At 35.1% G+C, this 26,399-nt stretch overlaps 1 protein-coding gene across 1 annotated transcript in view; it reads left to right on the top strand.

The window, feature by feature from the left end:
• Positions 1 to 26,399, top strand: part of Ryk (receptor like tyrosine kinase) — an 83,053-nt gene that overhangs the window by 34,015 nt on the left and 22,639 nt on the right. The window contains exons 3-9 of the mRNA XM_026383824.2: positions 1,425 to 1,524; positions 3,430 to 3,564; positions 5,850 to 5,903; positions 10,281 to 10,425; positions 14,942 to 15,042; positions 18,043 to 18,168; positions 21,266 to 21,352. Coding sequence (XP_026239609.1) covers positions 1,425 to 1,524; positions 3,430 to 3,564; positions 5,850 to 5,903; positions 10,281 to 10,425; positions 14,942 to 15,042; positions 18,043 to 18,168; positions 21,266 to 21,352 — 748 coding nt within the window. The remainder of the gene's footprint in view (positions 1 to 1,424; positions 1,525 to 3,429; positions 3,565 to 5,849; positions 5,904 to 10,280; positions 10,426 to 14,941; positions 15,043 to 18,042; positions 18,169 to 21,265; positions 21,353 to 26,399) is intronic.

The following is a 26,399-nucleotide window of genomic DNA, read 5'->3' as shown; positions in this document are numbered from 1 at the left end:
ATATATATAGTACATTTTCTTTATACATTTATCAGTTAATAGACACTGATGTGGTTTCCCAGTGAATATGAGAGTACAGATATCGTTTTGTAAGCTTAACAATGAGTTCTTGCATTTCTTTCTTCCCACTCTTTTTCCATCCCACTTCTTTATAGCTCTGCCAGTCATAGCTTTCTACCAAAACCACCCTATGACCACTGAATGGGAGAAGGGCACTGTAGTTACAAAGATTCAAAGGCAGGACAAAGAATATATGAAATGTAAGACCTCATTGAAGATCTTGAAGGTTGGAGCAGTTCAGAATTTCAGCTATTACTTTGCAATTTGAGCTGCTTTTCCCGTGAATTCTATATAGCAATAGGGCTATATTTATTGTTGTTAGTTGGTTCTATTAAGCCAGGTTGGTATGCCAGGTTTGATAGTTACTGGTGTTCCAGGGATGTCTTATTGGTCCCTTCTGGGTTCTGAATCACTTGAGAAATAGATCCAGAGATTAGATAGGGATTCCAAATATGAACTTTCTTTGCCATTGTTAGCTTTCCATTACTGTAACAAAATATCTGAGACAATAAATTTATAAAGAAAATAGGTTTGTTTCAGCTCATGTTTTTAAAGGTTTTAGTCCTTGATTGAGGGCAATGCTGCTTTAGTTCTCTGATAGCATATTATGGAGGGACCCTGTGGTAGAACAATTGCTTACCTCATGGCCAGTAAGCAAAGAGAAAGAGGAAAGAGCCAGGATCCCACAATCCCTTTTCTGGGAATGTCCCCAGTGACCTATAGACCTCTCACTAGGCTCCACCTCCTTAAGGTTTTATCACCTTCCAATAGTGCTACCCTGGGAACCAGACCTTTAAAACATGGGCCTTTGGTGGACATGCAACATCTAAACTACAGCAGAGGGAAAAGCTGTACTAGAGAATATGGCTTAGATATTCCATGAGAATGCCATGCCTTGGAATCTGTTGGGTGAGTGTGTGTGCAGAACAGACCTCCATCCACCAGGCACACAGAGGCCCTCAGAGCTTGACTTGTATCAACTAGACCAGGTGTTGGAAAATAGTTATGATCTGTAAATCATATGTCTCCACTCCTTGGTTCTTCATATCTTGCTCTCCAGGAGTTCTCTGTTGATGACTATATAGTCTTCAGAAGGATTTCTGAATCCTAGATTGTAGGGTTTAGGGGAAAGGATTTTGGGGATACTATTCTGGACATCAGATAGAGGTGACTGATTGGGTTGAATATTTATCTAATTGAAAATTTCTAGGACTACTTCTGACTATTTAGATTTTTTTGATAGCTGGATTCTTTGTACATATGAAAAGCTCATGCATTGATTAATAAGCTAATTAATGAAATCAAGCTATTGAGGTCCTTTCTGTTATCATAGGTCTGGTGTGTTTGTTTCTTTCCATTTACAGGTTGAGTATAAGCTGGGATTCCAAGTAGACAATTTCGTGGCTATGGACATGCCCCAGGTCAACATTTCTGCTCAAGGGGAAGTTCCACGCACTTTATCAGGTCAGTAAGTCTCAAAGGCTGCTTAGTATTCTGCCATGTCTCACATCCCCCAAAGTTATTTTACTGATGTATATAGTATGTCTTAGTTTGATAAATGTAGCACATATAAGTACTTTGAAAGCACATTTTGTGAGTACTTTTTTTCCACTGTGTTCTTAAGTTGTTCCCTCTTTTCCATCCTTCTAGAGCTGTCTGTACTCAGATCTTCCCTCTTTTTCTGAATTGCTGGCACTGGCCCCCACATGTCTGGTCTTGCTTCTTTGTTTAATGCTCACATCTCACACTGTGGCCTGGATGGTCATTGCACACTCACATCTGATCACATATTGTCAAGCCTCAATGCTACCTGCTCCCATCAAACAAATACATTCCAGACTCCCCAGCTTGTGTCCTGGATTGTTTATCCTCTGCCCCTGCCTGCTGCACTTGCCCAGGCATTCCAGCATTTACATACAGTTTTCCATCCTTGTTGCCAAGCCTTAAACCATCATTTCCTCCCCCCCCCCCCGCTTCTACTTCTACAAGACTCAAAATCTGCACTGTTCTTTTTCTGCCTCCTTCCCTCCAACTGTTGAGTTTTTCTTCTGTTCTCCCTTGCCATAGAACCTTACATTCAATTGGTCTTGAACTGCTTATAGTATCTGACAGTTCCTAGGTGCCTAGCATAACAGCTGGTGCAGGATAGATGCTAAATACGCTCAGCTGAATGAATAAAAAATGTGTCTTACTCATACCAATTTAACTGCTTTTGAGGTAACTTGAAGGCTCTTGAAGATGTGAGGTTTTAAGAAAATGGAAATATTAAAAAATTGAAAGTATTTGCTACAGCAGTGTTGTGAAACTTTCTGGCCGTCTTACTGTGATTAATGACATGCATTAATCTAAGCAGAGGAAGGCTGGTTAAAGAAATCTGTAAAGAAGTCTGTAAAGAAATCTCAAAATGCTTGAATTTATGGTATATTCTTTTAGATGGAAGAAGGATATATTCTAAATTTATAGGAAAAAAATCTTAAGCTGAAAGATTAAAAAAAAAAATGTACTAAAGTCTGTTATCCCATCGTTACGATTATTGGTTAAAGCCATTTTCTAGAGCTCAGGATGTATCTCAGTGGCAGAGCACTTGCCTGTCATGCCTGAGGCCCCAAGTTCAATCCCTAGCACAGGGGTTGGGGAGCAATTGCTATTTAGAAAAGTGATCTTTTTAATTCACAGTTGAGAACTTATCAGATTTCTGTATAGGTTTATATTTGATGTTTTCATTAGGAGGAGAAAATAATTACATCTTGGTACTGAGTTGTCTTTACTTTTTATCATGTAATTTTTGTTGTTTCTGGTGTTGATGTGAATGATAAAGTCAGCAGGGTTTGCCTTAAGATTCTGTAGTTTTTGTATATTTAAATAGCAAGATTTATAAATCATGAGCTGGGGCAGTGGTGCACATCTGTAATCCCAGTGAGAGGCTGAGGCAGGAGGATCACAAGTTCCAGGCCAACCTCAGCAAATTAACAAGGCCCTAAGCAACTTAGTGAGACCCTGTCTCAAAATATAAAATAAAAAGGGAGAGGGACATGGCTCAGTGGTTAAGCGCCCCTGGGTTTAGTCCCCAGTACCAAAAAACAAAACAAAACAAAAAAACTCCTCCATGAACAAAAGTTAAAAATAATTATCTCTTCATTTGTGTCTTGATTTGTTCTTCAGCATTAACTTTTTTTTTTTTTTTAAAGAATGAATGAAATAATGTCTTGGAACTGTGGTGATCTGAAAGTTTCTATTTAATTTATTTAAAAATGTGTTATTTTTGTTTTATTGCAGCAAAAATACAATTCTAGAATGTTGTTTTTTTTTTTTTTTCTTTCTTATTTTTCTTAAGACAGTTAAAATAGTTTATTTTATTTCTTTAAACAGTGTTTCGGGTCGAGCTTTCCTGCACTGGCAAAGTAGATTCTGAAGTTATGATACTAATGCAGCTCAACTTGACAGTAAATTCTTCAAAAAATTTTACAGTCTTAAATTTTAAACGAAGGAAAATGTGCTACAAAAGTAAGGAATTTATTTAACAAAATGTATTTTATGTATATGTGAAAAGGTCAATGAGAAACTTTGTTGTCTTTGTACACATTTAATTATGACCAAGTCTTAATTTTAGTTGCAATTGAGAAAAGAAAGTATACTAATAGATATGAAATTCTGAGATAATCCCCAGATAATTTGTAGCTAGGACCTCATTTAGGCCCTACCTTGCTTTCTCAGAATCTTTTGTCAGAATTGCTAGGGTATTTTCCATTAGGAATGTGAAATAGTATTCAAGTATCTGAAGAGGTCAAGAAATAAGATCAGTCTGACAGGAGCCTCCTAGTAGCTGAGTGTTACTTCTTTCCTTTACAATGTACTTTTATGTATAAACAATGCTCGGAGCTTAGATAGACCTGGATTATAATGACAGCTCTGCTTCTTTTAGGAATTTGGGATAAATTACTTAACCTTTCTAAGGTTCAGTTTTTTCATCTGCAAAATGGAAATAATACCTATTTCAGAGGATTTTTTTAAAATAAAAAGGTTATTTAAAGGTAGCCTAATACATATAATATTGAATGTGGGTACTTAATAAATGTTAGTAGTTTTGATTTTGAATTATAGTAGCTGTTATTCAGGAAATTACAGTGGAGTGGTACAAGTCTGTAATCCAGCTACCTGGGAAGCTGAGGCAGGAGGTCGAAAATTTTAAAACCATACCATCCTGGGCCAACTTTATTAGATACTGTATCAAAATAAAAAACAATAACAAAATAAAGGGCTGAGGCTGTAGCTCAGTGATAGAGTGCCACTTGGTTCAATACCTAATATCACCCCCACACACACCCACACACATAAAATTATAGTAAATATGAAAGAGTTCCAGCATGCTTGGTCATAGATCAAAGAGTTGTCCTTAAATTTTATCTAGTCTAACCCACTCACTATAAGCTACAAAAAGGTAAAGTGACCTGAATTTTCAGGGTCACAGTTGGTTAGCATCTAAGATAATATCTAAACTACTGAATGCTTACTGTGTCTCACTTGCTTTATATTATATCCAACCCATTTAATCCTTAAAACGGCCCTAGGCAATTTGTTCTCCCATTACTTCCATTTTTAGAAGAGGAAGCTGGGAGTCAGAGAATTTGACTAACTTGTCAACATCAGACAGCTAAGTGGTACAGCTTGGAGGCACACCTGTGATTTTAATCTCTTTGTTACATTGCCTATTATCAAATTTCCTATGAAATTAGTACTAAGTGTTTTAAAACATCTGAAACCAGCAAGTGGGTTATAATGGCTGATTTTAAGATGCATTCCAATAAAAAAGTTGTACTGCATTAAAATAGACATTTTTGAAATAAAAAGCATCTTTAGTTTTAATGTTAAAACTAATGTTAATTCAGTTGTAATGTACCTACATTCATGAAATTTTATAGTAAAAGGGTACTATAGACTTTCCAGTCTAAACTGGTCATTATATAATTGATATGAGGAAGCTGGGCCTTAGAGAGGCCACTTAGGTTTACATAGCTAGTTAGTAGGATGTTGAACATCCAGTTCCTGATCCCCAGGTAGGTATGCAGTGACTCTATCATAGCGATTCATCTGTTCCTTTTAAACACAGAATGATGGCTGAAAGTGGTGTGGTCTGTGGATCCCACCACTGCCAGTATCAGCTAAGGTTAATGATCAACTAATATTCAGAATGATCCTGTACCTTCTCCATTTTATTTAATGTATACATGAAAATTAACATTAAAATTCCATATGGGCATAATTTTCTACTCTATTTTAAATTTAATATAATACCACTGTGTTATTTGGTGTTCATTCTTTTGGCCACTCCAACTATCTGATTCATGTTCATGAGTGTTACTTATTATGTGATCTTGATGTGATATAGGTGTTACTCCCTAGAAAAGTTCCTTTATCATATGGGGGTGATAGTAGTGTATTTCTCAAATTTTGTTATTCCAAGAGTCCTTAGAGCCTCTATATTCTGCTGATGTGCTCTATGAACCCCCATAGAGACAATATAGGATGTGGCCAAGCTTCTTGACCATAGAAACACTTTTCATTGAGAGTGTATATGTAACACTGATATAGACTTTTTGATTGATGACTGTAATGATGATTATCAAATACTAAAGTATTCATTACTTTGCAATAAATACCCTCTTTTACTTAGTACAGGCAGTGTTTTGATAGAGCACAAAACTGTTGAGGAAATTCAGATAATCTTAAAGTATTTAAGGATTACATGGAAAATAAAGAATCTCTAAACTATGTTTTATCTCCATCTTTAGAACTTGAAGAAGTAAAAACTTCAGCATTGGACAAAAACACTAGCAGAACTATTTGTAAGTGTTACTGTGTTATTTTTTTTCATTATCTGGGTGAAAAAATTGTTGATTGCATATGAACATGATTGTACGAAGCCTTATGAGTTCCCAAAAGTTTGTCAAATTAATATTGCTATTTATTTTGCTGATGTTTATAAAGGTTAAATGAAACTGCTAGAATATTGAATATTTTGAGAAGCAAATTCATACATGTTTTATACAAGTTAGCCAAAAAGCGTTTAGAAGGAAGAATTTATATTGTGCCTTTTCAAGTGGTTATAATTAAAGAATGTATGTGAAAATATATCTAAGTTCTTTATCTATTAGGACATGATTGGAAGATATGATATGCGGCCTAGACCTGAACTATAGCTAATTCCATCCAAGTAAAAGTGCAGGCTTAAGGGTAGTGCATTATTTAAACCCACAGCAGAGACTTAATGTAGAGTTTTATTATCGGTATTGGTTTTGTTTAGATGCTATAAGTTTGTTTATATTTTTCCCTTTTTTCTGATATAGATACCTCATCAAGTCTTATTTTTCCTGAGGTGGTGTTAATGGAAATATCTTTAAAGGGTACTAGATTTTTTTTTCCATGAAAGTAGTCTTTAAAAAATTTTAAGTGGAAAATTTCAAATATACAAAAGTTCAGGGTATGCTCTGATGAACCTATGTGCCCACCACCCAGTTTTAATAATGGTCAACATTTTGTTAGTGTCCTGCCTTTGATCACCTATTCCTAGGAATGGGTTAGAGGTTTTTTTTTTTTTTTTTTTTTAATTTATGGGTTAGAGTTTTTTAAAAGCACATCATAGGTATCATATCATTTTACTAATAAATATTTTAGTGTAGCTCTCTTAAAAAGGTCTTTAAAAAATAAACCCCCAAACCCAAATGACTTACTCATTTTACTTTATCACATGAAAAAGTTAATTCCTTGATGTCTTCTAATAGTCCATGTTCCAATTAAGAAGTGTGTCTGTATCTCTCTCTCTCTCTCTCTCTCTCGCTCGCTCGCTCGCTCTCTCTCTCGCTCTCTCGCTTGGTAGGGGGATTGAACGCAGCGCTTCACATATGCTAGACCAAAAATTATCTCTTTGTAATTTTTTCCTGAGTTAGGATCCAGATGAAGACTATACATACTGTGTTTGGTTGATATGTATTTTATATTTGTCAGAAAACACCTCCTGTCTCATAGAGTTTCCTGGTGTATATTTTTTTTCTCTTTTTTACAACTGGTAGTTAGGTTTTATGTGTGACTAGGTTCAGGATGAACTCTTCTGGCAAGAATAGTTCATGGATGGTTGTATGTTACTTGCTGTTTCATCTTTTCATCATCTCAGGATGCATGGGGTATCTGAATGTTCTAAAGTAGATCTTTTTCTAAGGTAAAATATGAGATTGTCTACCCATTAGAATGTTTCAAGAATATTTCATTTGAATTCATCTCTGAGAAGAGAGAAAACATTTTTTTTTAAATGTTACTGCTTCCAAAGTGTACTTTTAAGATTCGAGTTATTTTACCCATTTCTTTTATGCAGGTAGGATGTTACTTCTTATGATAAGCAGTATTGCATCTTATTGACCTGTTTCTGAATGTCTGTGTCTTCCTTGTGCATTCTCATCTTCCTTTGCATCTTACATAATTCATCCATTAAACGTTTACTGAGAAGCTAAGATGTACTTGGTTGTGTGACTGAGGTAGAGGATTATACTGTGAGCAAAACAGACCCTGCCCTTAAATGCTTACTGTATTGCAGTAGGCAGCGGTAATATCCCCATCCTATGGTGGGCTCTGTGGTAAGGTGAGCACTGAGGCCTTTGGGAACTCCAAGGAGGGGCACATAACTTCCTCTGAGGGACATCTTAGGGGGGAAAGTGACAGGAGACCTGAAGGGTAACAGGGTGGTTAAAGGTGAAGTGTCAAAGTGTGGGGATGAGAACAGTGCCTATGGGAGCCTGGAAAATTGGAGGTAGAGCAAGAAGTGTGTGGATGAATCTGCCCAGTAGAGCCATGTCCTCTGCTCTGCCCCAGGCAGAGTTTGGATAGCACTGCCAGCACATGCTGCAGGTCTCAAAACTGAACAGCCCTTCTGTGGCATACAGAAGTTCTTGAGGGGAGTTATACTTTCACTCTGACTACAGCCATGATCAGTTGTCCTAGAAGCCATTTGGTACTATTGCATTAATCTGTTTGGAGTTTTTATTTGTTGCTTTAAAGTTAAGCTAGGCTGCAGTGGTGCATGCCTGTAATCCTTGCAGCTCAGGATGCTGAGGCAGGAGGATTGCAAGTTCAAAGCCAGTCCCAGCAACTTATGGAGGTGCTAAGCAACTTAGTGAGACCCTGTCTCAAAATTTTTTAAAAAAGGGCTGGGGATGTGGCTCATCTAGTAAGTACCATTGGGTTTAGTCCCGGGAAACACCCCCACCCCCAACAAAGTTAAAAATTTTGAAAGCACTTTTGTTTCCCTTATTTCTGTTTTTAAAAGCTATAAATTTTATCTTTGTCCTGACCTATCCCAGAACTCTATACTTGTATGTGTCTCAATTTGACGTTGCCACACAGATGTATTAGGTAACCTAAATAGGACAGTACAAATCTCTTGATTCTCACTTCTCCCAACCTGCTTCTTTTTATGTTTTTAAAGTCGCCATTATCCAAGTAATGCCATTAGCCAAAACTTGGACTCTTCTTTGTTTCTTTAATATAATCTCTTAGCAAGGTCTTTTGACTCTGCTTCCCAATCTGTTCACTTCTCATCTTCACTGTGACTCTGGGCCAAGCCTCTGCTGTCTCTTAGAATTCTCTAGTAACCTTCTAACTTGTTTTCTGTACCTGCTCTTGCCCTGTAAACAGCATTCTTCATCCAACATGCAGTCATCAATTTTTTTTTTTTAAAGAGAGAGAGAGAGAGAGAGAGAGAGAGAGAGAGAGAGAGAGAGAGAATTTTAATATTTATTTTTTAGTTATCGGCGGACACAGCATCATTGTTTGTATGTGTTGTATGTGGTGCTGAGGATCGAACCCGGGCCTCACGCATGCCAGGCGAGCACACTACCGCTTGAGCCACATCCCCAGCCCTGCAGTCATCAATTTTTGTGTCATTCCTTTGCTTGAAACTTTGCAGTGATTTCCCATCTCATTTAAGATAAACTCCAGATCCTCTGGGTTTTATTTAGTAGAATTATGACATGAGTACTCATCATCAAAACTTACACAAATCTCCAGTTTTTCTTGTTCATATGCCTTCACCTTTGGTGCCCATAATGAATGTATGTTTGTCTCTGTGTATTTTTTTTCAGTTTGCCTCTGTGTACAATATCTGTTATTAGATTATTTTTCCTATTGCTGAGCCTTCTTTATGTTTTTCTTGTTAAAACAATATAAAGCTGAATATAGTTTTATTTAATCAAGAGTCTTTAAAAACAGAAAAGCAAAATAATTTCTATTACTCCCAAAGGAACCGTGCTCTCCAGCATGGCAGCTACTAACCATCTGTGACTTTTTAACTTTAAATTACTTAAAATGAAATAAAATTGAGACTTCAGTTCCTTAGTTGTTCTAGTAGCTACATTTTAATGCCACATAGCCATAGGTGGCCAATGGCTAGTATGTTGGAGAGCACACTTCAGAACAGTTCCATCACTACAGAAAATTCTCTCAGCACTATGGTATATTTTATGACCTGGTATATTTTATGTGTACCAATTGTGACTAGTGTACTTATTAGCCAGAAGTTGTATTTGAAATCTCTTTTTTTTTTTTTTTTAAAGAGAGAGTGAGAGAGGAGGGAGAGAGAGAGAGAGAGAGAGAGAGAGAGAGAGAGAGAGAGAGAGAGAGAGAGAATTTTTAATATTTATTTTTTAGTTCTTGGCGGACACAACATCTTTGTTGGTATGTGGTGCTGGGGATCGAACCTGGGCCGCAAGCATGCCAGGCGAGTGCGCTACCGCTTGAGCCACATCCCCAGCCCTTGAAATCTCTTAAAAACCACAACAAAGAAAGAAAAAAAAAAGTGTGTCAATTTGACGTTGCCACATAGATGTATTAGGTACTCTAACTAGGACAGTACAAACCTCCTGATTCTCACTTCTCCCAACCTGCTTCTTTTTATGTTTGTAAAGGCACCATTATCCAAGTAATGCCATTAGCCAAAATTTTGACTCTTCTTTGTTTCTTTAGAATAATCTCTTAGCAAGATTTTTTGACTCTTGGTACACTTTAGTTAGATGTAAACTTATATTAACCCACTACTGGTAACTGATCTTATCAAAGAACAAACACATGAAATGGAAATATACAAATAATAGATTACTCATTGTGCATATTAGATCTCAGAGCAATCAGTTACATTGATTTTAAAAAGCTTAATGTGTTTTTCATTTTTATTTCAGATGATCCTGTACATGCAGCTCCAACCACTTCTACGCGTGTGTTTTATATCAGCGTAGGGGTTTGTTGTGCAGTAATATTTCTTGTAGCAATAATACTAGCTGTTTTGCACCTTCATAGTATGAAAAGGATTGAACTGGATGACAGGTATTGTATATAGTTTGGGAAAGGAGAAAAATAAAAGCAGTTATTTGCATTTGTGTAAGAGCCCCACACACTTAAGCACACTGGTAAAGGGGAGGGAGGGAAGATGATCAAGCCAAAGAAAAAACAAGATGTTCTAATCACTGTCTTTGTGATGTTTTCTGATTTTATTTTTTATCTTTTTATTTTTCTGAAGTCAGAAATCACAGTTTATTTCTTGCTGGGGAAGAGTAGAGATCAAATATGCTTTTCCCCATCCCCAGTAGCATGATTCCACTCCAGATTCCTTTTGCCTTAAATAAAATGCCCTGTTTCTTTCTTGTAGTTCCTCTCTCCATCATTCTCTATCCTTCTGTCTAGTATCTGGGCATCAGTATTTTTCCAAAAGTAGTATCTGGGCATCAGTATTTTTCCTAAAGCTTCCTGGATGATTCTGTTGTTAAGCCAGTTTGTGGTGCACTTAGTTATATGTTATGCTAAGTGTTGGGAATATAAAAATTAATGATGGTGTCAAGGATTTGAGCTTTGACATTAACCCATTATTATAAAAGAATAAATTTGATGATTGTGATGTGAATAATATAGTGTGAGAATACAAAAGTACTTGCTCCAGCCTGAGTGAGTCAGACAAGGAGGAGGACTTAATAGTCAGGACAGAGTGAGAGATAAAGATGGAATGGTAAACAGGCTTATTTCATAATCCACAGTTCTCTTTTTCTTCCTCATTGATTTCCAGGTTCTGACTTAGGATATTCCTGGCTTCATGACTGGGCTTTAGACCTTTAAACTTTTCCTCTTCTTCTTACTGTGTCCTTTCTTGCCCTGTTCCTCAGTTTGCCCTGCACCTTGCCCTTCAGGACTTTTGAAGGGCTCCTTGTATTTGTGCAGTCCAGTCCAGACCCTCCATTCTTTAATTCCAGCTCCATTGCCATCTTTTTCATGAAATCTTTTATAAGCCTTTCTACCATCCATTCCCCTCTCTCACCTATGGCAGTTGCTGTATCTTTTCCTCATGTAAGTTTTATGTACTTTTCTTATTCTTTGTACTAGAATATAAGCCCTCTATAAATAAGAGGGAAGACTGCTTTTCTGATTGCTGAATCCCCTGTCTTAACACAATGTCTTACATATAGTGGGATAAGTCTTACATTTAGTAAACACATTCCTGGCATAAATAAGAACCTAAGGGACCAGGGAGCTGACTGGAGTCTGTACTCTCTGTCTCCATTGTGTTACTTTTCTTTCTTTCTTTCTTTTTTAAAATATTTATTTTTTAGTTATAGGTAGACACAATATAGTTATTTTATTTTTATGTGGTACTTAGGATCAAACCCAGGGCCTCACATATGCTAGGCGAGCGCTCTCCCTCTGAGCCACAACCCCAGCCCTTACTTTGCTTTCTTGAGTGGAGAAAGAAAAGAAAATAAGAGGGAAGTACACAAGTGATATGTTTCAGAATGTTTTGTGTACATGTGGTTTTGAAGCTTAGATTTAGATTTTACAGAGGGGAAAACATGCATTAGGAATCAATTGAATAACATTTTATATAGGACTTTGAGAGACGATGTAAGTGGATTTATCAGTCACTAAATAGCCATTTTGTTATACTAATAATTCTTTGCATTTTCAGTGCACATCGCCTGCTCATGTTGGCAGCTCATGTCTGGCTTATGTTTTTCTGTTTCATGAAAGTGTACTTTTCTTTGTCATTTGTTGGTTGACTTAGTGTTTTCTGAACTCTCATTGGGGCTTAATTGGGCCTACTTGGGGCTCATTGCACCAGGCACTGGCTGATGAGTAAACAGGTACTTTCCTATTCCTGTAGAGTTTATATTGTCTCCTTCTTGGAGAGACAGACATTGAACATTCCCTACTGGAATGTAGGGTAGGAAGCTTTGTTGTGTTCACTGCTGTATTGCCAACTCCCAGCACAGTAGCCTGGCATATAGTAGACACTTATTAAATAATTATTGAATAAATAAATAAATAAGCAAATTACACAGAAAAATAACAGAAAAGTACAAATTGTAATAAGTGTTTTGAAAGAAAATCTTGATATTTGCCTAAAGTCTTAGCTTTGTTCTAGAACAGAGTTAATATCTCCACAATATTTACAAATTAATTTGCTGGTGAAAATTAAATTTATCTAGACTGGTCTTAAACTATTAAATGTAAGCAAATATACATTTTCATCTCATTTTCTACCTGCTTTGATGCAGTTGTAAAGGTCTGAACTTTAACAGATGTCAGGGGTAGGTCTCTAAACTGCTCCTTGCTTCTCTTGTAACAGTAAGTCTTGGGTTCCAAAGAAAGTTTTTCATCCACTTAGGAAAGTGCTTTGCTTATTGATTGTTTGGTCCTCCCTTTCCATTTAACATCTGTCAAGCATACAAAAAATTGACTGATAAACCCATAACTCTCTGACTGTGCCCACAAGCCTCTCAGAGATTCTGTGGCACAGGAGTGCCACCTACTGGTCAGTTTATGGGGAAAAAGGGGTTGTTCATTTATTCAGCCATCATTATTGGTTGCGGTAATATACTGTGCTTTAACATACATAAATTTTAGCTTCACAAAAGTCCAATGAGATAGGTTTTCTTAATTCCATTTTATGGGTAAGTCATTTATTTGAGGATAGCAGTGCTTTTCTTCTCTCCCTGTTACTGAATACTGGATTTCTAACAACTTTGATTTCTGGTTTTATCCTTTAGTAGTACTTAGAACTGGAAAACACATGCCTTTATCATTCTAAGGAATGAGGATGCATAATATCCATAATAATAAAAACAGTAATAATATGAAATGTATGTCTGAAGGCCTTATGTAATCCTTTTAGCAATCTTGTAGTAAGTATTATGCTCCTTTTATCCATGAGGATTTGAGGCTCCAGGAGGATCTAATAGTTTGCCTAAGTCATGCAGTTAGTATTGGTTGTACTGGCAGTTGTGATTTCAAGGTATATGCCCCATTTGTTTACTGCACTGCACCAAACCCACTGCATGTATAAACTTATATAGACCAATTCTTGAATAAGCTCCAGCCTTAAAAACTCTTACAGAACTCTGACTGGATGATGGCCTTGTGAATCCTTGTTATATTCTCAAGAGTTGCTAAGTATTTTCAGCAAAGGTGCTGGGAAAACAGGGCTAACTGTAGCCCCAAGGAAGAAGCAGATAATCTGAAATGACGGGCATCTCAAGGGCATCTCAAGGGAAGGCATACTAAGGGGCATTTCATTATGCAGACAGGCATTTTCAATACACGGTGTGCTGAGCAAAATGGCTTGTAGATGTGCTCTAAATGTTTATTGGGGGACATTCCTATCTTCATTTTTACTCTGTGACTTTTCAGGAGTATTTTAGTTATAATAGCAGATAATAGATTGTATTATTGGTGATTAAAAAACTACTTAGGTGCTTAAAGTGCTCATTGTGTGGGTGTTATATATTTACATTTTTCAGACATACATAAAAGCTCTCAGAATTGATAAAATACAAATTCGTGTATAAAAGTTGCAGATTATGTGGCAGCCCTTTGTCGTCATGTATTTTTTTAATTACCAGATTTTGAAAATACAGAGCTTTTGTGTAGAGAGTTAGCTTAGGAAGGTTGGAGCTTTTGTTGGGGCTCTACTGATTCTGTAGCTCAGATTTATTAGGCCTATCCTGCCATCTGGTTTCACTCTTCATTCTTAATTTCTGTGCTTCACTTTTACACTGCTGCAGAATTACAAGGATATTGAGACTAGAGTATGCCCAGGGGTGACCTGAGACAAGTTGCTTTACGCTGAAAAGACAAAAGGACATGCTTGGAAACTGTTAATTTGTAGTCTCAAATACGATTAGCAATTATTTGAGCCTACTTCTTCTAGATCTTCTGTCTTATTTAGAGAATATGGAGTAATATAATATTTCAGGTTCTAGAAATTTCTGGGAACTTCCATAACATCTAAAAGAGTGGGATTGGGGAATAGCAGAAACAAATAAACATTCATGTGTTTGTTCACATTCATGTAAATATGAGCCAGATTTGATCTTCCATCCCCAGCTTTGATGATGTTGGCATATTTTATTTGGTTTGATATTCCCTTATCTCTAGGCTGTTTGATTTGGGACCATCACTAAAAGAAACCTGTCTTTCTACTCCTCTCCTAAGAAGCAATTTACTTGAATGGCATGGGCTCTTTTCTTGCAAGATGAGCCATAGTTCTCTAATGTATCCTTGTGTGAGGTTCAGGACTACTGCTTGAGAACTAGTACCCACATTTCTGAATAATTTTAGTAAGAGTAACCTGCTCAATGAGTTTGGAGGTAGAAATGAAAGAAAAAAAAATAGAGCTTTACATTGTGAGGCAGATTAAAATTTCAATATGGAATATGTTATAGAGATTTATGTGTATTATGATTGTCATCAGGATTTTAGGCTGGTTATAATGCTACATGCATATTGTATGTATGAAAAATAAATTTTTCATTGAAGCTGACTTGTCAAATATTTCTCTTTTTAAAATGATTTCTAGCATCAGTGCCAGCAGTAGTTCCCAAGGGCTGTCTCAGCCATCCACACAGACGACTCAGTATCTGAGAGCTGACACACCCAACAATGCAACGCCTATCACCAGTAAGAGTTAATATAATTCTAAAGCTGTTTCCAAAGTTTTCTGTAGTCTGTCTGTGTCAGTAGTTCTTCATGATTAATATACTTGAGGGACATGTGTACCATGCTATGCACATAGTGTCTACCTTGTATAAAATTAGATACGATTTTCAACCTTTGCTTTCTAGAGCATTGAATAAAACATTCTAAAATTGGAGTATTAAAAAATAAAGTTAAATTAATTGCTAGAATTAGTTTTGCTTTGGGGAGCTTTCCATAGTTAAATCAACTATAGAAATTAAGAAGGAAGTTGTTTAAATATTTATATGGAATAAGTTATTCAGCTGTATACAGAGAAAACCTTTGGATTTTAATGAATTGTTCAATATTCTTATGGGCCATGTAAAGACTTTACGTTGTTTTTGTTGTTGGGTCAGTACCTGGCACATTCATGCACTCCACCATTGAGCTATGCATTATTTTCTAATTTTAATAGACAGATAGGTACCATTGGGAGTTGAGAGCATGGGATCTAATTTCCTTTTATGAACAGTATTTTGATGAAAGTTTCACACACTTTAACATGTAGGTGTTTGGGGGAAAGTAATTTAAAAAAATTGTTGAAAAATTCTTGTAAATATTAAATACAGTGTAATGTTATGATATATGTATATAATATGGAATAAAATAGTCATTCTTAGAGTATAAGACAAAATGAGGAATGGTTAACATGGAAATAAATAACAACATAATCATCAAGATAAAGAGTGGGCCAGAGAGCCACCTGTACAGTTATGACTCAGAAGTGCCATTGATAAAGTAGGATCTTGTAGGCAATTAACTGTCTTCTTTAAGATTATCTGCCCTCCACCGTACCCTGTTGTGGTCTTGCAATACTGTTTCCAATTAAAAATAACCAGAATTTTTTGGAGAAGCGGTTGACTCCAGGTCTAGGTCAGGAAACAAATAAGATGAACCTGGGACATGTTGCTGAGCCAGATATCAAGAAAGCTGCTAAAGACTCAAAGAGCTCTCATTGGCCAAAGATGGAACCATTTGAACATCAAACAGACAACAGGATTGAAAAATAAATTGTGTAAAAATCTATAAATTTATAATGCTTTTTAAAAAATGGTTCATAATGATTGGTAATTGAAGCTCCAGTAATATCTTACTCTGACAGTTGGCTGCATGAACTGTATTTCAGGGTCTCCAGGTGGTGCTGGTTGATGAGGGAAAAAGGCTTCTTTACAGGAGATTTCCCACTGATAAATGCAGAAGGAATGGTAGGATTAGAAAATCACATTTGCAACCCCTAACAATATATTTGATTTAGGAAAGCTCATCAGTGATTAAAACTCTAAAACAAAGGGAGAAATTTTTAAAATTGAGGGATTGGGTCACCACCTCAATCCACTGGTAAAACATTATTACTAAGAATGAGACAATCAGATAATTTTGTATAGCAGGAGATGGTGTACCACCCATGGAATATTCTTGTCTTCCCTAAATCCTAAAAGTTAACCTGGACTTAATTAAGGCTATAGAATTGACTTGTAGTTTATAGGAAATTTAGGGTTAAGGAACAAATTATTTGATACTTGAAGAATTAGATTCCAGATGTTCTCCAGGATAATTGGCCCACCTTTTTCAGTAGACAGTGCCCTCCCCCCAATTTTTTTAAGAATATATTTGTCTAGATTAAAAGAAATTTAACAGAAACCATAACAGAAACCCTACTGTCAACAAAAGAAATATAAGCTTCTTAGGAAATACAGTGCTAGACGTGAAAGTAGTTCCAGCTATTCAGAAGAGGCATCCCTTAATGGTTAGATGGCAAGCTTTGCTTAGAGTTGATTCTTAATTGTGGATATGACCTAAAGAATAGATAATTCACTGATGATAAGTGCTAAATGAGCCTTTTAAGTAAGAATAATGGAAATTCAATTATATATTTTAGAAAATTAAATTGTTGTTAATAGGATACTTGTGTTTAATAGTGCACATTACCTTAAGGAGCTAGGTAATTTATTATGTATACTAAAACAAAATATTTTATAAAAGGTCAATAGAAATATATTTGTTTTATGAATAAAAAAGGAGGCATTTAAAGACAGAATGACTGAGAAATTTCTCCAGAAAACAATATAACAGACCACATATTCAAGAAACTAAGAATTTGAGGCAGGATTAAACATACACCGACACACCTACGCTCACACATCTGGACATACTGCCCTCAAACTGGTGATCAGTGGTCTCAGGTGTTGTCAGTCTATATCCATTATAAAGTTCCCCAGAGCCTTTCATGCAGTTCTTCTGGTGGCAATTGATGATCATTGGTTCATTCGTTTTTTTTTAGAGGGGTTTTAGAGGAGTTTTGCCAAAGTTGATAAATCATTAGAGATGCTATTGCAGTTTCTGCTGGCTAACACAGGATCTGCTTTTTTTTCTAACAGTTTTTTTTTTTTTTTTGAGAGAAAACTTCAATTTGTAGCTATAAATTTTGTTTTTACTCATTGTATTCAGAATAAATGAGAACAGATTTGAACTTCACCCTGGTATCATCAGGCTGTGGGAATACCAGAGTCATTAAATTGATAATGTATCTTGTTAGAAAAGATGTTTCTCTTTATTTGGAATGTTCCTTTGCTATATGAGTATATTAAAAAATCCTTTGGGAGAAGAACTGTCCATAAAAGGGATTAAATGAAATTCTGTAAGTCAAAGCTTGTTTCATTTGACTGACAGACATTTGAAGTAATTGTAATATTATTTCTGGTGTTTCTTATTTTAATTATATATTTTAATATTTGGGGGTAGAATTGTGGTAGGTGGGAAAGCATTTCTTTACAAGTTGGTGTGCCTTTCATAAGTAACTCACATATGTGTCTGTTTTCTTTTATGAATCTCGTATTCATTCATTCCTGTGACTTGAGTCCTAAGGTTTTAACTAAACTATTTGACCCCAATACCTTAATAAGGGTATTTATATTGCTTGGTTTGGCTTTGTTGGCTCCTCAGGTTATCCTACCTTGAGGATAGAGAAGAACGACCTGAGAAGTGTCACTCTTTTAGAGGCCAAAGCCAAGGTGAAGGATATAGCAATATCCAGGGAGAGGATAACCCTAAAAGATGTACTCCAAGAAGGTATTTATTATCTTAAAATCTGTTTATTTTTTTGAAAAATGGTTTTTATTTTCCTGTTTCTTAGTTTTTAAATTATGTCTTATATAGCTTTATTGTAACTCTAGATTTTCAGGTATAATAAAGCATACATAAGTGTTCATTACCTTTAAGGTGTATTTTCTATTTTGTTCTTATTTAAAATGATCATTAGCAGGTCTCTTTGAAAATATTTTAAGACATTTCTCTCTGACAAATAGTATGGAGGTTCTAGCAAATGGAATTGGGCTTTGAAATTAGACTTCATGTTCCAGTTCCAGGATATATTATACGTGTGACCAATTAATTACTTAATGTCTTAGATCTCCAGTTTCCTCTTCTGTAAATTTAGATTACGCAGTTGTATAAATAGTAGTCTTCATAACTCTTAGACTAGTTATGAAGATTAGATGAAATGATATACATTACATGAATTAGCACATAATAGTATTTGATAGGTAGTAATATTGTTTCCTTCCCCTCTTGCTATCCTTGCTTTCTTTTTTGAGTTTTCAGGGAATTGGTTATAAAGATGCTGAAAGATGAAAGCAGAAATTAATAATAAAATATTGCATTGAGCTTTCCATGTTGCTGAAGAGAATTACTTTCTTTTCACTCCCACTGTAATTCAGTTCAGAAAGTTTTGCGAGCATGTAAGACCTTCTGTATTCATCTTTTGGCTGAATACTTGTAGGCTAGTCACAGCAAAGTGAAGGCTTAAGCTGCCCCAATGGAAAATGGTAATTAATAGGAGCAGATTTTGGGGTGCCTGCTTTTCAGTGTATAAATGCCACTTCATATGGTTGTCTTTCTAAGCATAACTAGTTTTTAGATTTACCTGTTGCCTAAAGGCAGTTAATAGACCAGATAGCATTTCTTAAAGAATCACAGGAATTAGACCAGTGACTAAATGATACGTTTGCAGTTTCTTTGGGTCTCTAAACAGGATTGAATAAGTCATCTATTGTGATGGTATAAATTTGAGAAAAAGAGGAAATTTGGAATTATGTAATGTTTTCCTTGATGTTTTCAGGGCTGTAATAATTTGTCTTAAAACTATTTCAGAAAAGAAAACAAGGCCAATTTTTAAAATTAACATTTTAAAGAGTGATCAGGTTCACTGGAAATTTGATAAATACAAATCAAACAACAGTTACATGCCATTTTTCTTTCTTTCTTTTTTTTTTAAGAGAGAGTGAGAGAGGAGAGAGAGAGAGAGAGAGAGAGAGAGAGAATTTTTTTTTTTTAATATTTATTTTTTAGTTCTCGGCGGACACAACATCTTTGTTGGTATGTGGTGCTGAGGATCGAACCCGGGCCGCACGCATGCCAGGCGATCGCGCCACCGCTGAGCCACATCTCTAGCCCCTACATGCCATTTTTCATCTGTCACATTGATAAAAATTAAAAGGATTATACCCAGACTGACAGGGCTATGAGGGGACAAGCTGATGGCAATATGAATCCCTGTGGCCTTGTGGTAGAGTGATATATGTTCAGATATACTTTAGTGCATGTTCCCACATCTATAATGGTTTTGTTTCTAAGCCTGTAAACCCATGTTTGGGAATATTTAAAATGGAACTAGGTATGAGGAAGAGAAGACGGAGTATGAATTTCTGCAGTGTTCCCTTGAGAGAGCAAAGCTCAATCAAGCAAGGTCAGCTTGAGTGGGGATAGAAGAGCAGACCTTTGTGAGGAAGATTCTGGCAGGTCAAGGTGTTACCTCTGAGGGTGTATTGACGGAAATGTTTGAAAGTATTTACTCACCTCTAAGCAAATTGCTTTGAATAAAGATTATCCAAAGATTTTTTTTTTTTTTTTTTTTTTTACCTTGAGCATTCAAGTTACTCTGTGTCTCTAGGCTACAGTAAGACTTGATCTAGATGGGCACCAACAGCTTCAGCACTTAACGGTGAAAGGCTTTAAAGCCCACAAGTATGTGTAGTATCTGCAGTAAGTTGAAGCTATTTACAGGCATTTCTTTCTTTCTTTTTTTTTTTCAATTTTATTTTAGTTTTAGATGGATACAATATCTTTATTTTATTTATTTTTTTATGTGATGCTGAGGATCAAACCCAGTGCTTCATTTGTGTGAGGCAAGTGCTGTATCACTGAGCCACAACCCCAGCCCCACAGGCATTTCTTTTTATTTGTGAAAGTTAGAAAGAGGAACATTTTCTTATGGAAAAGAGTGACACGAGACTAATTTTGAATGATCATTTCCTCATTAGGAAACTTTTTTTTGATTAGCAGGTAGGAAATTACTAATAAAAAAATCTATGGATTTTCATAGTTTATTTTTAACCATTGAGTAAAATGATTAACCCAAAGGTCATAACTTCTTCTCTTTTTACCATAAAGTTTTTTGTTTTTTTTTTTAAAGAGAGAGTGAGAGAGGAGAGAGAGAGAGAGAGAGAGAGAGAGAATTTTTAATATTTATTTCTTAGTTCTCGGCGGACACAACATCTTTGTTGGTATGTGGTGCTGAGGATCGAACCCGGGCCGCACGCATGCCAGACGAGCGCGCTACTGCCTGAGCCACATTCCCAGCCCACCATAAAGTTTTTAGGAACACTTTTATACTAATGCTCTGAGAGGGCAAGTGACTTGTCTGAGACTGAAGTAGAGAGTGGTAGAAAGATTAGAACCCAGGATTGTCTAAATCTAGGACTTTGTACCCCTGGCCTTCCTACATTTTTTAGCACTGCAGCAGCAGAGAAGAGAGTCCATTTTTCTCCTTTTGTCACTGCTCTGAGGTGACCTAGAAACTCAAGTGTCTGAATTGATGCCCCATTACTGAACTCCAGTGCTCCTGGCTATGGTATTAGTTTATTTAGGATAATTCAGAAAAAAAAAAATTCTCATATATTTAGTGTAGATGTAGTGTTTCCCAAAAGTCAGTTAAGGTTATGAAGAACTTTAATGGCCATTAGATACCAACAATTTGGGCCTTTTTACTCTGGGCTGAAATAATGTTAATCATACGTACCCTTGTCATGTTTACATTGCCAGAAAGTTTTTCTACTGTAAGGTTATGAGGTTTTTGTATAATCGCATTAATTATTATTTTTCCTCTTAGGTACTTTTGGGCGTATTTTCCATGGGATTTTAGTAGATGAAAAAGATCCAAATAAAGAAAAACCAATGTTTGTAAAAACAGTTAAAGGTAGGTTTTTTTCTTGTACTATTTCTATACTATTTCTGGTATGGCTCATGCCAGCAAAATTCTGTTTCTCAGTGTGTGCTGGACCTTTTAAATTAGGCCATGTTAATTTAGCTCATATGAGGCTAACTTTTGAGGAGATTTGGGTTGTTAGGTATAGAAAATAGAAGACTTACAAATTAAGATATTAAACATTTATTAGATATTATTCTGATTTCTAGTTATATTGTATCCACTTGAATTCATTGTTGTTATATCTAATTTTGGTTTTTCCTTAGGTTAAAACTGTTTGCTTTCATTTCCTTAGAAAACATTGTCATTAGTTTTTCCTCTTCCAAACTGAAGTCTATAAAGAAAAAATTACTATTACCTTCAGACCCATAGCACCCTACATGGTAGATACTGTTTATCTTTTACCCCTTATCTGTCACTTTTCTCTTGGATGCTGTATAATGTGCCAGAAAATGTCTGTTCCTATATTCCTGTATTTCATGGTATACTTTTGTAGGTATAACCACAGTTGGGATTGATGGACCAAAGAGTATATACATTTAAAATTTTGAGAGATATTGTCAGACTGTGCTCTAAAATGTAGCACTAATTTATATTTTCACGAACAGAATACCTATTTTCACATATTCTTATTTAGGGTTATTTTTTGAAATGTGATGCCTAATTTTTTGTTTGTTTATATAAATTATTCAACTAGAGATTTCCTATCAGAACACTATAATATTATTTGCGTATGTCTTATTCCCTAATTCTGGTAAATTAACAACACTTTTTAAGTGTTAGAATTTTAACTATTTAAATCTGATGTTTGTAAAAGCTTAAATAATACTTACTTAATTTTTTAATTTTTAATTTTCTGTGGTGCTGGGGATTCAACACAGGGCCTGAACTACATCCTCAGATAACTCTTACTTGCTCATTTTGAGAGTAAGAAAAATTTGGTAACATATGAGGTGCTCAGTGTCTCTCAGTATCTGATACAGGTTGAAATGACAGGATACTAGTTTCTAAAAAACAGATTTATCACTTTGTGGAGGTTGAGGGGAAAATTAAATTATTCAGTTTTATGAGTAGGAGGTGACAAAATTTTATGAGGTTTACAAAATTAATTTATAATAACTTTCTAAATTAAAGGAATCCTTGGAAAGTATGAAGGGTTTATGTTGATTGTCTCTAAAAATATTTTTGGTTTGAAGAAAAATCTTTGGAATTTAATTGCCTATAATATAGCAAATTGCTTGTTTAAAGCTATGATTAATAAGCACACTCATACACATACACACCTTTTATCTTTTTTAAACAAATGGTTTAATTTACTATAACGTTTAGTATTTGTTTTTATTAACCCACTCATTCCCAGTCCCCCCCCCCCAAATTAAAGGTTTATATTTAAGTTAAATCCTGATAGGCTTTCTAACTAGATTTGAAGGATAGTTCTTACCTTTTTGTAAGGGTAAAATTTGAGCCATAAGTATAATAAAACAATTGTTTTTGGTTTTCCTGTTTTTTTTTTTTTTTAAGGGAACATTTCTTTTTAATTCTAACATTTCTTCTAGGGTTATTAAATATTCTGTGGACCATTCAGAACTGAGCTATTATTTATTTGTTCTGAATGAATCCTGAATTAACAAAAGGGGTTTCTTTCTTTTTTCTTTTTTTAATTTGTTTTAATTAGTTACACGTGACAGTACAATTATCTTGACAAAAAGGGGTTTCTATACAGAATTGGGTTGATTTAAGGTTGGAAGCGGGAGAAAAGGAAATGAAAACAATAAAGAAGCACAATGTGGATACTAGGACTCTTTTACAAGATGAGATTTCTCTTTTCCGTGTGTGTGTGTGTGTGTGTGTGTGTGTGTGTGTGTGTGTGTGAGAGAGAGAGAGAGAGAGAGAGAGAGAGAGAGAGAGAGAGAGAGAGAAAGTGTGCGTTGTAGTCACTTTGTTGTTTTTCTGCCTCACCACACTGTTCTCTCAGCTGGACAGAAATAAGAGAAAACACAGTGAGTCTTTAGTCAGCATACAGTCATAGTTTCTATGCACAGGGGATGGAGAGGAAGTGTACTTGTCTCAAAATTGTTAAAGAGATAACTTCATTTGATTATCTCTGAGATTTATTCTTTTGGGTGTTATTTTTATTTTTTAACTTAAGCTACGTGGAGCTAACAAAGTTCTTCACAAATCTGTATGCTTTGTTACATGCTGTACAATTAGACATTCTGTGTGAAATGGAAAAATGAAGTTTTTAAAGAGAATACCAATCTTTCCTTTAGGCATAAGCAGGAAATTAGCTTTTTAAAAAAATTCATAATTTTGTGCAGAGACCCACTGGACAGTCAAATGCAAATTTTCAGAGATTGAAATTGGAAGCTTGAATCTTACATAATAGGAATTGTGAAGTTGAATTCCATGAAATAAATGAATAAGTTGGGGTCATTGGAATTAAGACAGTATTTTTTTAATAGTTGCTAAATTTTTATAATTTTTGAAATGTCATGTTTAATATCATTTATGCTTCCTTGTAATTTTTAAACTGTAGATTTAATAGTACCCTTTTTATATGTATACATCTTGAAGATAGACCATTTATTATTTAAAACGAAAAGACTGGAGAAGGAATTCATAAAAAATGACTTCTTTTTTTTTCAATTTAAAGTTTTAATTTTAATGCAGAAAAATAATTCCATCTGTGTGACAAAGTGGAATAATAGAAAAATAATAAAAACTGTAATGACATTAAGACAAAGCATAGGGGCTGGAGATGTGGCTCAGCGGTAGCGCGCTCGCCTGGCATGCGTGCGGCCCGGGTTCGATCCTCAGCACCACATACCAACAAAGATGTTGTGTCTGCCGAGAACTAAAAAATAAATATTAAAAAAAAATTCTCTCTCTCTCTCCTCTCTCACTCTCTCTTTAAAAAAAAAAAAAAAAAAAAAAAGACAAAGCATAGAATTTTTTGATAATTGCTTATTCAGTATATTTGGGGGGGCTGGGGATGTGACTCAAGCGGTAGCATGCTCGCCTGGCATGCGTGCGGCCCGGGTTCGATCCTCAGCACCACATACAAACAAAGATGTAGTGTCCGCCGAAAACTTAAAAATAAAATATTAAAAAATTCTCTCTTTCTCTTTCTCTCACACATTCTCTCTTTTAAAAAAATATATTTTGCAAAATTTCCTTTTTTTATCATGTCTCTGTTTGTAAATAAGGTGTGTTGACACCAAATTCACATTTTCATACATGTATTTTGTATAATGATGACCATCTCCTTCCACTATCCTTGCTATTCCCCTTTTCCTTCCCTTTCTCTCCCACCTCTAAAAAATGACTTCTTAATAAATGGATAAAATTATTTTTTTCCACTTTAAAACTTTCTTAATTATTCAATGCATGTATTCCTGGCTTAATTGAACATGCTTATCAAAGTTAAGGACTTAAAAAAGTAGTATATAAAATGACATCCTGACATTAACCTTTTGTGTACTTGAATCTTGCCAGTTGAAGGTAAATAAATGCTTACCAAGTGGGCTTTTTTCCAGTTATTACTTATTTTCAGTCGTCAAAAGATCCAACCAGGCCCCAATAGTTCTGGCCATAATTTCATTAGAAATTATTTAGGTTATAGAAAGAGCATCATGGGCATTCCACCATTTTCAAAAGATCTTTTTAAGCAGTGTTTAGACAACTAGAGTTTATTCCAGCAGACACTAGCTCCTTTTCCTAAAGAGTGGTTCAAGTTCTTGGCTTTTTGTGTCCCCATTCTACAATTCCTACTTAGGTCTTAACTCAGAGAAGTTATCTAGAAAGAGAATGTTAATAACAAATAATGGGAGGGAATGAGGAAAGAAGTGAGATTCTGGTAGGTTTGGAAATAAATGAAATTTGAGTTATCTGTTTTGACAGTTCTACTGTCAAAGTAGCATAATCTAGTGCCTGAGCTCAATGGACTGGGTTTTATGATAGGTTCAACATTTTACTGGGTGGGGCTAGAATGTATGGATCTTGACTTGTATTGATCAGAAACTTTAAATATTTTTATTGTTCACATAAAACTTAGTTATTGGTTTCTTTGGAAGCGTTTTATTTATTTATTTAAGTAGTTGATGGACATTTATTTTATTCATTTATTTATATGCGGTGCTGATAATTGAACCCAGTGCCTCACACATGTGAGCAAGTGCTCTATCACTGAGCCATAACCCCAGCCCTCTTTAGAAGTGTATTTAAGGATATATTGTATTCATATTGTTTTGATATTTTAAAACTTTTTTAAAAAGTTCAAATTCATTTTCAGTTTTATAGTAGAAATACACTATAAATTTAAAGAAAATATTTTTTTCAAGTGGTGGCAAAAGTCCTCTATACTATTAAGATAGTGGTACCATAAGACAAAGAATCCTCATGGATTTGTGCAAATATTTATTTGATGGCTTCAAAATTCTTCTGAAGGAAAGCTTTACTTTAACCAGTACTGAATATGATTGGTGAATTGCATTGTCATGTCTTTTGTTTCAAAGACATGGATTTTAAAGTCAGTTTTAGTTCTGTCTTGCTACTTTGGATCAAAAACCATGAGTTTAGAAGCTAAAAATAAAATGAAATAATCTTATCTTAATTTGATCATTATATTACTCTTTCACTAATTTAATATTAGCTTTGTTTGTTTTTAACCAGAAAGAGGTAAGAAGAAGAAAATAACAAAATACACTATAGTCTCTAATCAGAACTCTTGTGGTTATTTTACTGTATTTGTAGGTTTGTAAGTTTATACACAGAGTGCAAACAGAACAGAAAGATATAAAATGTAAGCTCTCCCATCTTTAAAAGTTACCACCATAAATAGTTCTCTCTTCCAGTAGGACAGAAATGCTCCCCAATATATCTAACTTTTCAAGTAATTCTGTTTTTAAAATGTAACTGATCACACAAATAGATTTATCCCTTGCTTTTAAAATTTAATCTATATCTTAAAGATATCCCTGTGTTACTATATATAAATACCTCATTTTTACAAAGGAGGCACAGAGTATTCTGGTGTACT

This window comes from Urocitellus parryii, chromosome 2 (assembly GCF_045843805.1).
Source record: "Urocitellus parryii isolate mUroPar1 chromosome 2, mUroPar1.hap1, whole genome shotgun sequence".
NCBI classification, from domain to species: Eukaryota; Metazoa; Chordata; class Mammalia; order Rodentia; family Sciuridae; genus Urocitellus; species Urocitellus parryii.
This window is presented reverse-complemented; position numbering and strand designations above follow the sequence as displayed.